General features: G+C 37.2%; 2 protein-coding genes across 5 annotated transcripts in view; one reads left to right on the forward strand and one right to left on the reverse strand.

Annotated features, from left to right (window-relative positions):
• USP50 (ubiquitin specific peptidase 50) overlaps positions 1-6,784 on the forward strand; it is a 29,890-nt gene extending 23,106 nt beyond the window's left edge. Inside the window, exon 7 of the mRNA XM_007115909.4 lies at positions 5,569-6,784. Coding sequence (XP_007115971.1) covers positions 5,569-5,760 — 192 coding nt within the window. The 3' untranslated portion in view covers positions 5,761-6,784. The remainder of the gene's footprint in view (positions 1-5,568) is intronic.
• A 156-nt stretch (positions 6,785-6,940) lies between these two features.
• Positions 6,941-13,380, reverse strand: part of USP8 (ubiquitin specific peptidase 8) — a 62,004-nt gene continuing 55,564 nt past the window's right edge. The window contains exons 10-14 of one of the 4 annotated variants that reach the window (XM_055088234.1): positions 12,729-12,939; positions 11,371-11,607; positions 10,504-10,646; positions 7,881-8,013; positions 6,941-7,712 (exon numbers count right to left, since the gene is read on the reverse strand). In XM_055088234.1, coding sequence (XP_054944209.1) covers positions 7,527-7,712; positions 7,881-8,013; positions 10,504-10,646; positions 11,371-11,607; positions 12,729-12,939 — 910 coding nt within the window. In that variant the 3' untranslated portion in view covers positions 6,941-7,526. The remainder of the gene's footprint in view (positions 7,713-7,880; positions 8,014-10,503; positions 10,647-11,370; positions 11,608-12,728; positions 12,940-13,380) is intronic. The other 3 variants (XM_007115910.4, XM_055088233.1, XM_055088235.1) reach the window with 3 other exon arrangements.

A 13,380-nucleotide genomic window follows, 5' to 3' on the forward strand; every position in this document is an offset into this window, starting at 1 on the left:
TGCATTGAATCTGTAGATTGCTTTGGGTAGTATAGTCATTTTCACAATATTGATTCTTCCAATCCAAGAGTATGGTATATCTCTCCATCTGGTTGAGTCACCTTTTATTTCTTTCATCAGTATCTTATAGTTTTCTGAGTACAGGTCATTTGCCTCCTTAGGTAGGTTTATTCCTTGGTATTTTATTCTTTTTGATGCAATGGTAAATGGAATTGTTTCTGGAATTTCTCTTTCTAATCTTTTGGTTTGCTATTATTTTGTTGAGGATTTTTACGTCTATGTTCATCAGTGATATTGCCCTTTAATTTTCTTTTTTTTGTGATATCTTTGTCTGGTTTTGGTATCAGGGTGATGGTGGCCTCATAGAATGAGCTTGAGAGTGTTCCTTTAATGTGTTAAGAGATTTCTGTGTATTAATTTTGTATCCTGTAACTTTACCAAATTCATTTATGAGCTCTAGTAGTTTTCTGGTAGCATCTTTAGCATTTGCTATGTATAGTATCATTTCATCTGCAAACAGTGACAATTTTACTTCTTCTTTTCCAATATGGATTCCTTTTATTTCTTTTTCTTCTCTGATTGCCGTGGCTGGGACTTCCAAGATTATGTTGAATAATAGTGGCGAGAGTGGACATCCTTGTCTTGTTCCTGATCTTAGAGGAAATGCTTTCAGTCTTTCACCATTGAGAATGATGTTTGCTGTAGGTTAGTCATATATGGCCTTTATTATATTGAGGAAAGTTCCCTCTATGCCCACTTTCTGGAGAGTTTATTTTTTTTTATCATAAATGGGTGTTGAATTTTGTTGAGAGATTTTTCTTCATCTGTTGAGATAATCATATAGTTTTTATTCTTCAATTTATTAATATGGTGGATCACATTGACTGATTTGCATAAATTGAAGAATCCTTGCATCCCTGGGATAAATCCCACTTGATCATGGTGTATGATCCTTTTAATGTGTTGTTGGATTTGGTTTGCTATTATTTTGTTGAGGATTTTTGTGTCTATGTTCATCCTCTCCCGTTGTGGAGCACAGGCTCCAGACGCACAGGCTCAAGGGCCATGTCTCACGGGCCCAGCCACTCCGTGGCATGTGGGATCTTCCCGGACCGGGGCTCGAACCCGTGTCCCCTGCATCTGCAGGCAGACTCTCAACCACTGTGCCACCAGGGAAGCCCTAATTTTCTTTTTTTGTGTGTTATCTTTGTGTGGTTTTGATATCAGGGTGATGGTGGCCTCATAGAATGAGCTTGGGAGTGTTCCTTCCTCTGCAACTTTTTGGAAGAGTTTCAGAAGGGTAGGTGTTAACTCTCCTCTAAATGTTTGATAGAATTCAGCTGTGAAGCCATCTGGTCCTGGACTTTAGTTTGATGGAAGATTTTTAATCACAGTTTCAATTTCAGTACTTGTCATTGGTCTGTTCATATTTTCTATTTCTTGCTGGTTCAGTCTTGAAAGGTTGTCCTTTCTAAGAATTTGTCCATTTCTTCTAGGCTGTCCATTTTATTGGCATATAGTTGCTTGTAGTAGTCTTTTATAATCCTTTGTACTTTTTTTTTTTTTTTTGTCTGTGCAAAGTCTTTGTTGTGGCACTTGGGATCTTAGTTGCTGCACGTGGGATCTTTAGTTGTGGCACGTGGGATCTTTTAGTTGTGGCATGAAGGCTCATAACTGCATCACGAGGGCTTCTTATTTGCGGCATTCGGACATACTAGTTGCAGCATGCGGACTCTTAGTTGCAGCATGCATGCGGGATCTAGTTCCCAGACCAGGAATCAAACCCAGGCCCCATGCATTGGGAGCATGGAGTCTTACCCACTGAACCACCAGGGAAGTCCCATGATCCTTTGTATTTCTGTGGTGTCAGTTGTAACTTCTTTCTCATTTGTGATTTTATTGATTTGGGCCCTCTCTCTTTTTTTCCTTGATGACTCTCGCTAAAGGTTTCTCCATCCACACTGCATTAGGAGGCAAAACTCAACTTCAAAAACTTATAGTCTTTGGATCCAGCATGTTAAGAAACATCTCATATATGGTTGTCCTGTCCTCAGCAGAGGGAGCCATTTTCAGTAATGACATGGAGCTGAAGGCAACCCTTCTCCCCTTGTTCAATTCTCCTTGTCTAAAGAACTCTTCTTCCTCTGGGCTTTCAAGGGTGAGTGGATTTACAAATGCCTGCCCTTTGTTTTCAGAATCACGAGCCACCATTACAAATGTCACATCCAAAACAGGGGAAAATTCATTGTCGTGTAACTGGAACATATGCATACTCACTTCCATGGACGTCTTCCCAACCCAACTAACATGGCCACTGAACTTGATGTCCTGTTCTGGGCTTAATTAAGCTCTTCTTACACATATCAATCCTGTCCACCAGGGCTGTAATTATTGATAAAGGAGACATCTTAGCTGAATGATTTTTGTTGTGCATGTAGCAAATAAGAACTCCTAAGCTGTCAAGATCCTCAAGAATCCTGCCAAACCTTAAAGTGTTTTGCAGTCAAATATTTCTCTTATAATTCAGGCTGACTGCCCAAAGGTAAGAGAACTTCAGTGTAACTGTCTTTCATTCTCCTAGGTGGCAGTCCTTTCTGTGACTTAGCCAAAAAGCTATGAAGTAATTTTCTTTCCTCCATTGCTTTCATGTGGTCTCTCCAGTTTGTGGATGCTCCTACTATCTCCCACAACTTATCTGGAATTTCATGAATGTGGAAGACTCTGTTTCTCGGGATTCTGAGATCCTCGAGTCAGTTCTCTGATGGGAGCAAGGAGCCCTTTACTCAGGGTACAAAGCTGCAGCACTGCCCGCCTCATTGTGCTTGCCTGCCGCCGTGCACATGACCACAGACCTGGGCTCTGTGTGTCGGTTGGTGGAGGGAAGTTGAGGCAATGGAGGGCAGGAGAGGGAGACAGATAGCGAGCACCGGACTGGACCTTGCTCCCCAGGATGGCACCCTTGCAGTGTGGCCACGGGAGGGGGCAGGGCGGGCTAGATTTACCAGAATCTTTACCAACCTTTTTGCAAACTAATTTCTCTTATATATTACTTTTTCATTTGTATTCAATTTTATTTTTGTAGGACATATTTCAGTAGACTTTTCAACAAGGGTCTCTTATCCTGAAGTCTCCCAAGTCTTTGACTGAAAAAGTCTTTAGTTTACGTTTTTGTTTGTTTGTTTGTTTTTGTGGTAGGCGGGCCTCTCACTGCTGTGGCCTCTCCCGCTGCGGAGGACAGGCTCCGGACGTGCAGGCTCAGCGGCCATGGCTCACGGGCCCAGACACTCCGCAGCATGTGGGATCTTCCCAGACCGGGGCACAAACCTGCGTCCCCTGCATCGGCAGGCAGATCCTCAACCACTGCGCCACCAGGGAAGCCCTACTTTGATTCTTGAATAATTTAACTGGAGACCAAATTCTAGATTATTTTATCATTTTGAAACTATTTTATTATTTCTGTTTATATGGCTGCCATGGAGTTCTACCATCATGTTATTCTTTTGTAGGTAATCTTTTTTTCTTGTTGCTTTAAAAACTTTTCTCTTTGTGTTTGTTGTCTTGCAGTATTATTTTTATTTATCCTTGGTTCACTGTATTTCCTAAATTTGAAGATTCATGCTTTTCATTAATCATTTCTAATCATTATCACTTTCAATATTGTTTTGCTCCTATATTCTCTGGAACTTCTACTAGGTATATACTGAATGTTCTCATTCAACTTTATGTATTTATTTGTGGCTGTGTTGGGTCTTTGTTGCTGCGCGCAGGCTTACTCTAGTCGCAGCGAGTGGGGGCTACTCTTTGTTGCGGCGTGTAGGCTTCTCATTGTGGTGGCTTCTCTTGTTGTGGAGCATGGGCTCTAGGCGTGCAGGCTTCAGTAGTTGTGGCTTGTAGGCTCTAGAGTGCAGGCTCGGTAGTTGTGGTGCACGGGCTTAGCTGCTCTGCAGCATGTGGGATCTTTCCGGACCAGGGCTTGAACCTGTGTCCCCTGCATTGGCAGGCAGTTTCTTAACCACTGCGCCACCAGGGAAGTCCCTATTGAGCATTCTTTACGGTTTCATAAATAAGGCTTTTAGGCTAGCTGTCTGCCAAAATTACTGGGAATGGAAGTCTAGAATGATGCTTCACCCTACCCTATTCTACTATGTCAATTTTTTTTGTTTACATTGTCATCAAAACAGAACATATTCCAGCCATAATCTCTAGTCACTTTAGAACATTACTTCATCATCTGGATCCACCAGATGTTTTGTTTTTCTCAAATTACATCACACTATTATGGGCACCATTTTATAAACAAGGAAGTTTAAGCATATCAGCTTAAGGTCACATGGCCAAGACCAGGACCAGAGCCTGAATCTTTAAAATGTCAGCTTTGGGATATTTCTCTAAGGTGTAACAGGAGATGTGGGGAAGATGAAGGTCTAAGGGAACACTTAATAAGTACCTCCTATGTGCTAGCACTATAAGAGAAATAGCAGTTGTATAAGACAAGGTCTTATTACCCATTTTAAAAGATAAGGGAATTAAAGCTCAGAAAGGTTAAATAATTTCCTTAAGGTCACTGTGTAGTATTAGAGCTGAATTCATAGAATTGACTAGAAAAATCCATTTTCTTCCCTCTACCCCAGGGGTCAGCAAACTTAAAAAGCTAGATAGTAAATATTTTAGGATTTGCATGTCATGCAGTCTACAGTCTCTCTTGTAACTATTCAACTTTACAGTTGTAGTGTGAAAGCAGCCACTTAAAAACATAAACAAGTGAGCATGGCTGTATTCCCATAAAACTTTATTTAAGGACATTGAAAAATCTGAAGTTCATATAATTTTCACACATCACAAAATATTATTCTTCTGATTTTTTTCAACCATATAAAAATATAAAATGCATTCTTAGTTCACAGGCAGTATAAAAACAGGCAGCAGGCTGGCTTTGATCCATGGACAAATGGTTTGTCAACCCCTGCTCTATGCCATACCACCTTCTGAGAAGTGAGGTTCTCCAATGCCTTTGTTTCAAACATTGCTTTACTGGGTTAGGGAAGACATGGGAAGAAGAGAATAGAACAGGTTCTTTTTTGGGCCTTGGATGACCAAGGGAGCTGTTGCTGTACAACCTCCTCAAATTGTGTGGTAGCAGTATGCAGTTGTTTTAATGTCTTGTTCCAATGTTAAATGTCTTTTCATGTCTATCTTAGACTGTCTTCAAAATTAAACTATAAGCTCATTTAGGAAAGATGACTATTTTCTTATTTTAAAATTTCCTTTGATGTTTAATAGTCTATGTACAGTTGGTGCTCAGTATTAACTGATAAATATTAGAAGATGCCAAATACTATCCTATTTCATTCAGAGAGTCTATTAAATAATCGATGGACACCATATATAACCATTTCAGTGACATGAAAAATATACCATTCAGGCTTATGTATGATTTAATGTAACATATGATTTAGCTTTTAATCCAGTATAAGGGACAATTATAAAAATATTTCTTGGCCCTACCATTTTGGTTCTAATAGTTAAAGTATTCAAATGTAAACACTGTGACATTCCTTTCTCCCCTAGAACCACTTTGGTGATCTGGATGGTGGCCACTACACTGCTTTCTGCAAAAACTCAGTGACTCACGCCTGGTATAACTTTGATGACACACGAGTCAGTGAGATTCCAGATACTTCAGTTCAAACTGCTACAGCGTATCTCCTGTTCTATAGCTGCCAGCCCTTTTCTACACCTATACAAAAACGCAAGAGCTAGGAAAATGGTGTTTCCTGAAAATTGCAAAACTAGCAATTAGAACCTAGTACTTAAGTTTTGCTTTGTCATTAAAACTCCTGCAACTTACTTGCATCACTGACATTTTTAAGTCTTTCTGGCATGTTATGCAACCTTTCACAAGGTAAGTCTATAAAAAGATGGGTCCTGGCCCACTGAAAAAGGCAGCATGAAAATGATGTAATGCTACCAAATGGGGACCTTCAAAGCAATCAGATTATAAGTATTGTGTTCAGGTTTCAAAGTACAGTGTTTATTAGTGTGTATTTTTATCATAACTATCTCATAATAATTATATATATCCAACAAATTATTTTCCAAAGATACTTCATGGAGCTAAACCAAAATAACTTTTGTTCAAGTGGCTCTGTGACGTTAAGAATGTGATTTGAAAATATTTAATTGTTCAGATAATTTAGGCAAGAAACTATAATCTCTCAGACTAATTAATTGTAGAACATGAAAAGTTGTCAGTTTCACAATTCAACACCATCCTTTCATCTTCTTCCTGGGAGTCCACTAATGGTGACATCTTTCAGAAGCACCTTTAGAATCTTGTTTTTATATGGAGTGTTATATATTGACTTTACCTATAACAACTAAGTCCCTGAGGTAAATGATAAATTCTAAGCTCCTCTATCCCTTTTAGTACATCACTTTGCAAAGATGTGGTTTATAATGCAGTTCACTTTGCAGTCATGTCTGACTCATCTCTTTTTATCTTAATTTAGTTAAGATAAAAAATCATCTCTTTTAATTCGTAATCCTAAGAATTCTACTACTCTTGATAGAATGAGTCTGGGCATTAAATTATTTATATCTTACTCTGACTCCCAACTCTGAGAGAATCATAAGTGCTATATGCAGTTCAAGGTCAAGGTGAAGGACGAGTGGAATCAAGTGATGCAAAGGAATAAGTGTACTAAATTTTAAGTCATTGTAGTGGTATAAAGAGTGTATGTATAAAATCTATAATTCTACTGTTCTATGTTTAATAATATAAAATTAATTAAAGACAGAACACTTACAGGGTTTTAAATTATTTTTCTCATTAAGATTTTAATGTAGGTGTAAATGAAAATTCTCATTTAAAAAATTAAAGAAAAGTTTCCATTTATTTTTTTAGAATAAAGATTTAGTGCACAAATACAGCCCAAAGCCAACAGAAAAATAGCTTTGCCCTGTCATTTCCCTAAGAAAGCACTGCAATTACTCAGAATAGGCCAAAAGGAAAGAAAAAAAAAAAAAAAAAGCAATCCTCTGAGTTCTAGGCTTCACAAAAGGACCACATATTATACTATGTATATCGATTTGATGTGCAAGTGTGCAATAAATATATACACATACATTCCTATCTGTTTTACATCATTCTAGCGTATTCATAGATCAAGCTGGGATTTAGAAATGTGAAAAGGCCATAACAGTAAAAAGGAAAATGAAGGATACAATGGTTTTTAGATGAGTAGAATAATTATGCTTAGCTAATCATTTTAACTTTGGAGCAAACTAAAAAAGTTGTTTTGAAATAAATGGTACCTGTAAGGAATGCTTACTGCAATACTTGTTAAATGTTCTTGGTCAGTTTTTTGATAATAGCACTGACCTGAAGTATATGGTATAGTAACACAACTCTCACTGTCCTAGAATTCCTTTAAATGGCCAGCTATAGCTATCCAGAATCTTTAAGCATTTCAAGAGTTGTGTTGCTCAGCCTGTGAAAAGATAACTAGCTTATAACCTACTTCTCCTTATGTGGCTACATCAGTTACTCGTGGTCCCAATGACGTATAAAAGAGGATATAAGCTGCTGAAGATTTCACAGAAGAAACGGAAATATCAGAAACTTCATGATCATCAAATTTAAACCACCGCTGTCTTGCTGCATTTTTACAATAGGCAGTGTAGTGGCCTCCATCCAGCCCACCATAGTGATTCTGTGCCAAACAAGACAGAAAATCAAATCAAATTGAATTATTTAAAATATGTCAATAATTTCAAAGACTTATGTTGTTCTTACTTTCCTATGAGGTAAGGAACCACTTGAAACTGGGTTTTTTAGTTTGCTTCTAAAGAAAACGTATTTAGTTTAATGAGATACTTACCGAAACAGAAAACAAGTTATATTTCCTCAGATTGTTCTTTGGACCAATAACATACTGTGACAAGTCAAGATTTTCTAATGGGAAGTCCACAGATGTCTGCAATTTTTGCTTCCATCTGCCATCATAGGAAAAACTGTAGAGCATAACATTACAGCAATTACACTGACAGACCAAAGACATCAGAATGAACCCTAATTCATTCATTAACAATCCAGATTTTTAGACAGGACCATAAAATCCACTTCAAACACACAATCAGAATTTTAATAGTGGAGGGACCTGTTAAAGACACCTGGTTTCAGACTTCCCTGTTGGTGCAGAGGTTAAGACTCGGTGCTTCCAATGTAGGGGGCGTGGGTTCAATCCCTGGTCGGGAAACTAAGATCCCACATGCCACGTGGTGCGGCCAAAAAAGAAAAAAAGAAGAAAAAAAGGAAGAAGAAAAAGATAACGTAAGTCCCCTATATAAGAATCTTCAAGTTGTGAACTTTCAAAGATGTGAATGTGCCCCTGTATGCCAGCTGTTGTACTGTATTACTATACTTTTCAAGGTACTACACTGTAAGATTAAAAATGTTTTATTTTTTGTGTTTGTTTTTTATGTATTTGTGTGAAAAGTATTATAAACCTATTACAGTACAGTACTATATAGCGGAGTTAGTTGGGTACCTAGGCTAACTTTGTTGGACTTACAAATGAATCAGACTTACAAACGCACTCTTAGAACAGAACTCGTTCGTATGTAGGGGACTTGCTGTACTTGGTTTCATTTGTTTTACAAATGAAGAAACTGCCGTACACAGATATTAACACATTATTGACCAGAGACGTATTAGTACGTCTCTTGTTACCCGAACGTATTGACTGTAGGCATTTCAATATTCATTTACATAAGAAATTGCCAGCCGCCAGGTCAAACAGCTAGAGTGGTAGAGGTAGGGCCATACATTGGTCCCTTAATCCCTAGACCAGCTAAAGCTGTTAGATTAGTCTTCTACAAAGGTAAAAAGTTATGAAAACCCCCATTTATAATGCTAATCACCACAAAAGTACAGAGGAATGACAGAGGAGAGCTGCTCTAGATTTAAGCTTGTACTTTTGGGAACACTAGAGCTGGTAATTGCAAGCACATAAATTAGTGACTGAAATAATGGCATTCCATTATCCTGACATATTCTGCTTCTTTAAACACCAAAATACTGGTATTTTGGTTGGTGTAATATGGTTATTTCAGAATTATTTTTAAAAAAATGAACTCTGAACCATTTATACTTTTAGATATTCTCCAAGAGTAATACACAGCATTAAAAATTTTAACAGAACAAATATGTAATCATTTATAGAATGTTTAAGCCTCCACAATCTGCAAGAAGCAGAAAAGGACAACTGATATAATAAGCTTTTGTTAGAAAATTTACACAAGAGGAATTTGAACATATCAATGTGGAAGTTAACATAAATAACTGCCTAAGAATCGCCAATAATATAAGATGAAAACAAAAAATTAAAAAGAAATGCTTTCTTTGAAACAAAAATTAGAGGTCTCAATAAACAGATGAAACTTCCTTTTAAAGTTTTTCCAAAAAATGACTTCAAGTTATCACTCCACAGATGGATACCATAAAGACAAAGAATCAGAGCAAAAGACCTGGCACATGTTTTACAACTCTCTCGCCATTATTCTTCTACTGCTATAGGTCCAGATCTTTTTCATTGGCTGGAAAAATCTGGGCAAAAATATGTCTGCACTCTACAATGGCATCCTTAATGTTTTATCTTTAAAAATTACACCTTTAAAAAACTCATATATTTCATTTTCAGCACAGTATTTTTTTTATGTTTACTTTATTGTTTGAATGATAAATTTTATCTAATAGTGTGTTAGAGCTATATTGTATAACATTTTTATACATTTTCACTGAATGCTTTGTAATGATTTAAAATTTTCATATTTGAAATGCAATAATTTAGTTTCACTGACTTTTTAAAATTTTATTTTATATTGGAGTATCATTGATTAACAATGTGTGTTAGTTTTGGGTGTACAGCAAAGTGATTCAGTTATACATATACATGTATCTATCCTTTTTCAAATTCTTTTCCCATTTAGGTTATTATGGAATATTGAGCAGAGTTCCCTGTGCTATACAGTCAGTCCTTACTCGTTATCTATTTTATTTATTTTTAATTTTTTTGGCTGTGCTGTGTGGCTTATAGGATCTTAATTCCCTGACCAGAGACTGAACCCACACCCTCGGCAGTGAAAGTGCAGAGTCCTAACCACTGGGCAAACAGGGAATTCTCTTGGTTATCCATTTTAAATATAGCAGTGTGTACATGTCAATTTCAAACTCCCAATCTATCCCTCCCTGCTAGTTTCACAGATTTTTAAAAACAGAATTATATGAAAGAGTGATGCTGTCACTTTGCCCTGTTATTACAAACACTAAGGTGAACTAGAATCTCATTATTTCTGCCTAGTTTCCCTAGAGATACCCTAACCAGATAATCTTCCTTTGTTATACATCCTAAGTAGGTAGTACAACAAAGTGCTTAGAATAAAAGACTTAGAAGTCCTTCATCTAAAAAGTACTAAACACTTAGAAAAATGTGTCCCTTTTACCGTTTCAGATGCACTAAAAGTACAGGTGGCAACTTCCAGATTTCTATCTTTTTTAGCGAATCTCGTCGAGCTCTGCAATGACTGCAGTAAAACCTGTTGTTATCTGTGAGTTTTTCTTCTTTGGAAAATAATCTAAGGCAATCCTGGAGGCAAAAACAAGTAGTAGATACTTGTTAATATTTTCAACACAGTATCCCTGAGCATCTATTCAATAAGTTACTCTGCCAGGCATGAGGAATCCAACAGTAAACTACTACAAAACAGTTCCTGCCCCCACAAAGTTTATGATCTAGTGAGGGATGCAGACCCAGATGGGAGCTGACAGTGACAAGAGTGTGGCAAGTGGTGGTGCTGCCTATGGTGGAGGGAAGAAGTCCTGCATGCCCTGAGAGCACTGAGGAACAACTTCTACCTGGTGGCTCAGGAAGTTCTGACTAACAGGAAGCCAGCACTAAAGGGTGTCAGCAAGCTCTCTAAATCACACCGCTGTTGTCTGCAAAACATATTTATTTGACATACCCATGTAGAGCAAATTCCTATAAAAACTGTACCTAAATTAAAGTCAACATACAATTTTCCAAATTAACTTTTAAAACTTCTTCAGTAAATACAAACTTTAAAAAAAATTAACTCAAAGAATATTTTATAGGAAAATATCTTTTAAAAAAGGAAAATTTCTTATAAAAAATGCTGTTTTTTTCCTAATCTACAGAGGCCTAATTAAAACAAAATTTTTTTTTAAGTTTTAACCTATAAAATGTTTATGGGGCAAACAAGAGAAATAAATTACTGAATAAAGTACACCTCTATGTGCATATGAACAGAATTTTTCTTCAACAAATCATTTTCTCTCAATCCTAAACTTACCTGTAATGTACATTTACTTGTAGATGCTAGTGGTAGAGACAGATACATGAAAGCCTCAAATGTCCTAGACTTTTTGTGGCAGGTGAGGCACTGTACTGTGGATTTGAATTGACCCTGAAAAAGGGCAACAATGATAGATTCATTGAGCTGCTTGTGCTTCTGCCAAGCATGTTCTGCAGCTTTAAAGTCATCAAGATGATCATTATTTTCTTCTTTATGTCTCTTCCGATTATCAGCCTGGAAATAAAATTTAGACTCTATATTAATATCTCAAAGTCAACATTTAAATATAAAATTGAAAGAGTATATTAAATACAAACACTCTGCAGATTTAGAAACACTTCTTGTTCTTTTCAGAAAGGAATTCTAATCTCATCAAGTGCTACAAAAAAATTCTAGCCAAAAAAACCTCCTAAAATACCAAAACCGGGCTTCCCTGGTGGCGCAGTGGTTGCGCGTCCGCCTGCCGATGCAGGGGAATCGGGTTCGCGCCCCGGTCTGGGAGGATCCCACATGCCGCGGAGCGGCTAGGCCTGTGAGCCATGGCCGCTGAGCCTGCGTGTCCAGAGCCTGTGCTCCGCAACGGGAGAGGCCACAACAGAGGGAGGCCCGCATACCACAAAAAAAAAAAAAAAAAACAAAAAACCAAAACCCACTTTATCAAAAGGATGTAACTCGTTGCAATTTCTTAACAAATTTTTATTTAAAGAGCTGAAAAGTCTGGTTTTGAAAAGACATTCCACATATAGCTGGAAGTTAGGGCTACAACTAGACAGATGTTATTTTGCTGTCCTAGTCTCATGGATGGATACATTCTATCTATCTATCTATCTACCTTCACACACATATACACATATAGACACACACAACATACATATATTCACACACATACATATACATATATAAGCGTGTGTGTCTATTTGTGTATGTATGTGGTCACTGGTAAGAAAGGTGACCCCAAAGGTATCTGAAAGAGGACAGCTTGGTGCTAAAAAGAAGCCACAGTACACAGACAAAGATGCCTCAGTAATAACTTTTCACATGAATCATTTGGTCATGTGGGTCACAAACACAGCATCTCTGACAACTATTTTTACAAATTTACAACATTTACAAACTTCTTGCAGTAATACAACCTGTTAATAGTTTCATAAGTAAATACAAATTGCATATACTTCCTTTCAAATATTAGACCTATCAGATATATTTGTTTTAAAGTTCCATGCCATAGTACAGAGTCACTAGGTTTCAATAAATTAGCACCGAACAATCACCAACTATAATTTTAAATTGCTATAAAAATGAGTACAATGTTAAGCAACCCTAAGGGGCCTCTGCAACTTAGAAAAATGTCTTACTTTATTAAGATCTTCATGGAGACCATCCATTAGGAACAGAAGCAGTTCTTGTGAATCTTGCTGGCTGTATCCTGCAAACTGGTCATTGATCTTCCCAATAGTGATTTTAAAGTCTTTCGGACTGATATACCTGTACTGTCCTGTCCACAGGGCTTTCATGATTATGCCAAATTCTTCCGCCACTTCACCTTTATGCCCCAACAAATTTGACCTTTGCAAATAAAATTAAAGTTACAAAAAAGCAATACAGGAATTATAAAAAGCCAAGGTACAGTGGGTTCTTGACATCAACATTAAACTATTCACATACTGTAATATGTGACCCTACACTAAAATACTTATTCACAGGTTTATTACCAAATACCTATCTGAATCTTACTTTGATTACACCCCTCCAACTTGCTTCCTTTTGGCTGCCAGCCCTGCACGGTCTCCTATTCCTTATCAACAGGCTCCAGTTTATGACAGTGAGGTTCCACCTTCTTGTACTGTTCCTTTCCTGTCTGTCCTTTACCAATCAGAGGAGGCTTTTCTCTACACTGTTTTTTTTTTTTTTTTGAAACATCTTTATTGGAGTATAATTGCTGTACAATGGTGTGTTAGTTTCTGCTTTGTAACAAAGTGAATCAGCTATACATATACATATATCCCC

Source organism: Physeter macrocephalus, chromosome 11 (assembly GCF_002837175.3).
Source record: "Physeter macrocephalus isolate SW-GA chromosome 11, ASM283717v5, whole genome shotgun sequence".
In the NCBI taxonomy this organism is placed as follows: Eukaryota; Metazoa; Chordata; class Mammalia; order Artiodactyla; family Physeteridae; genus Physeter; species Physeter macrocephalus.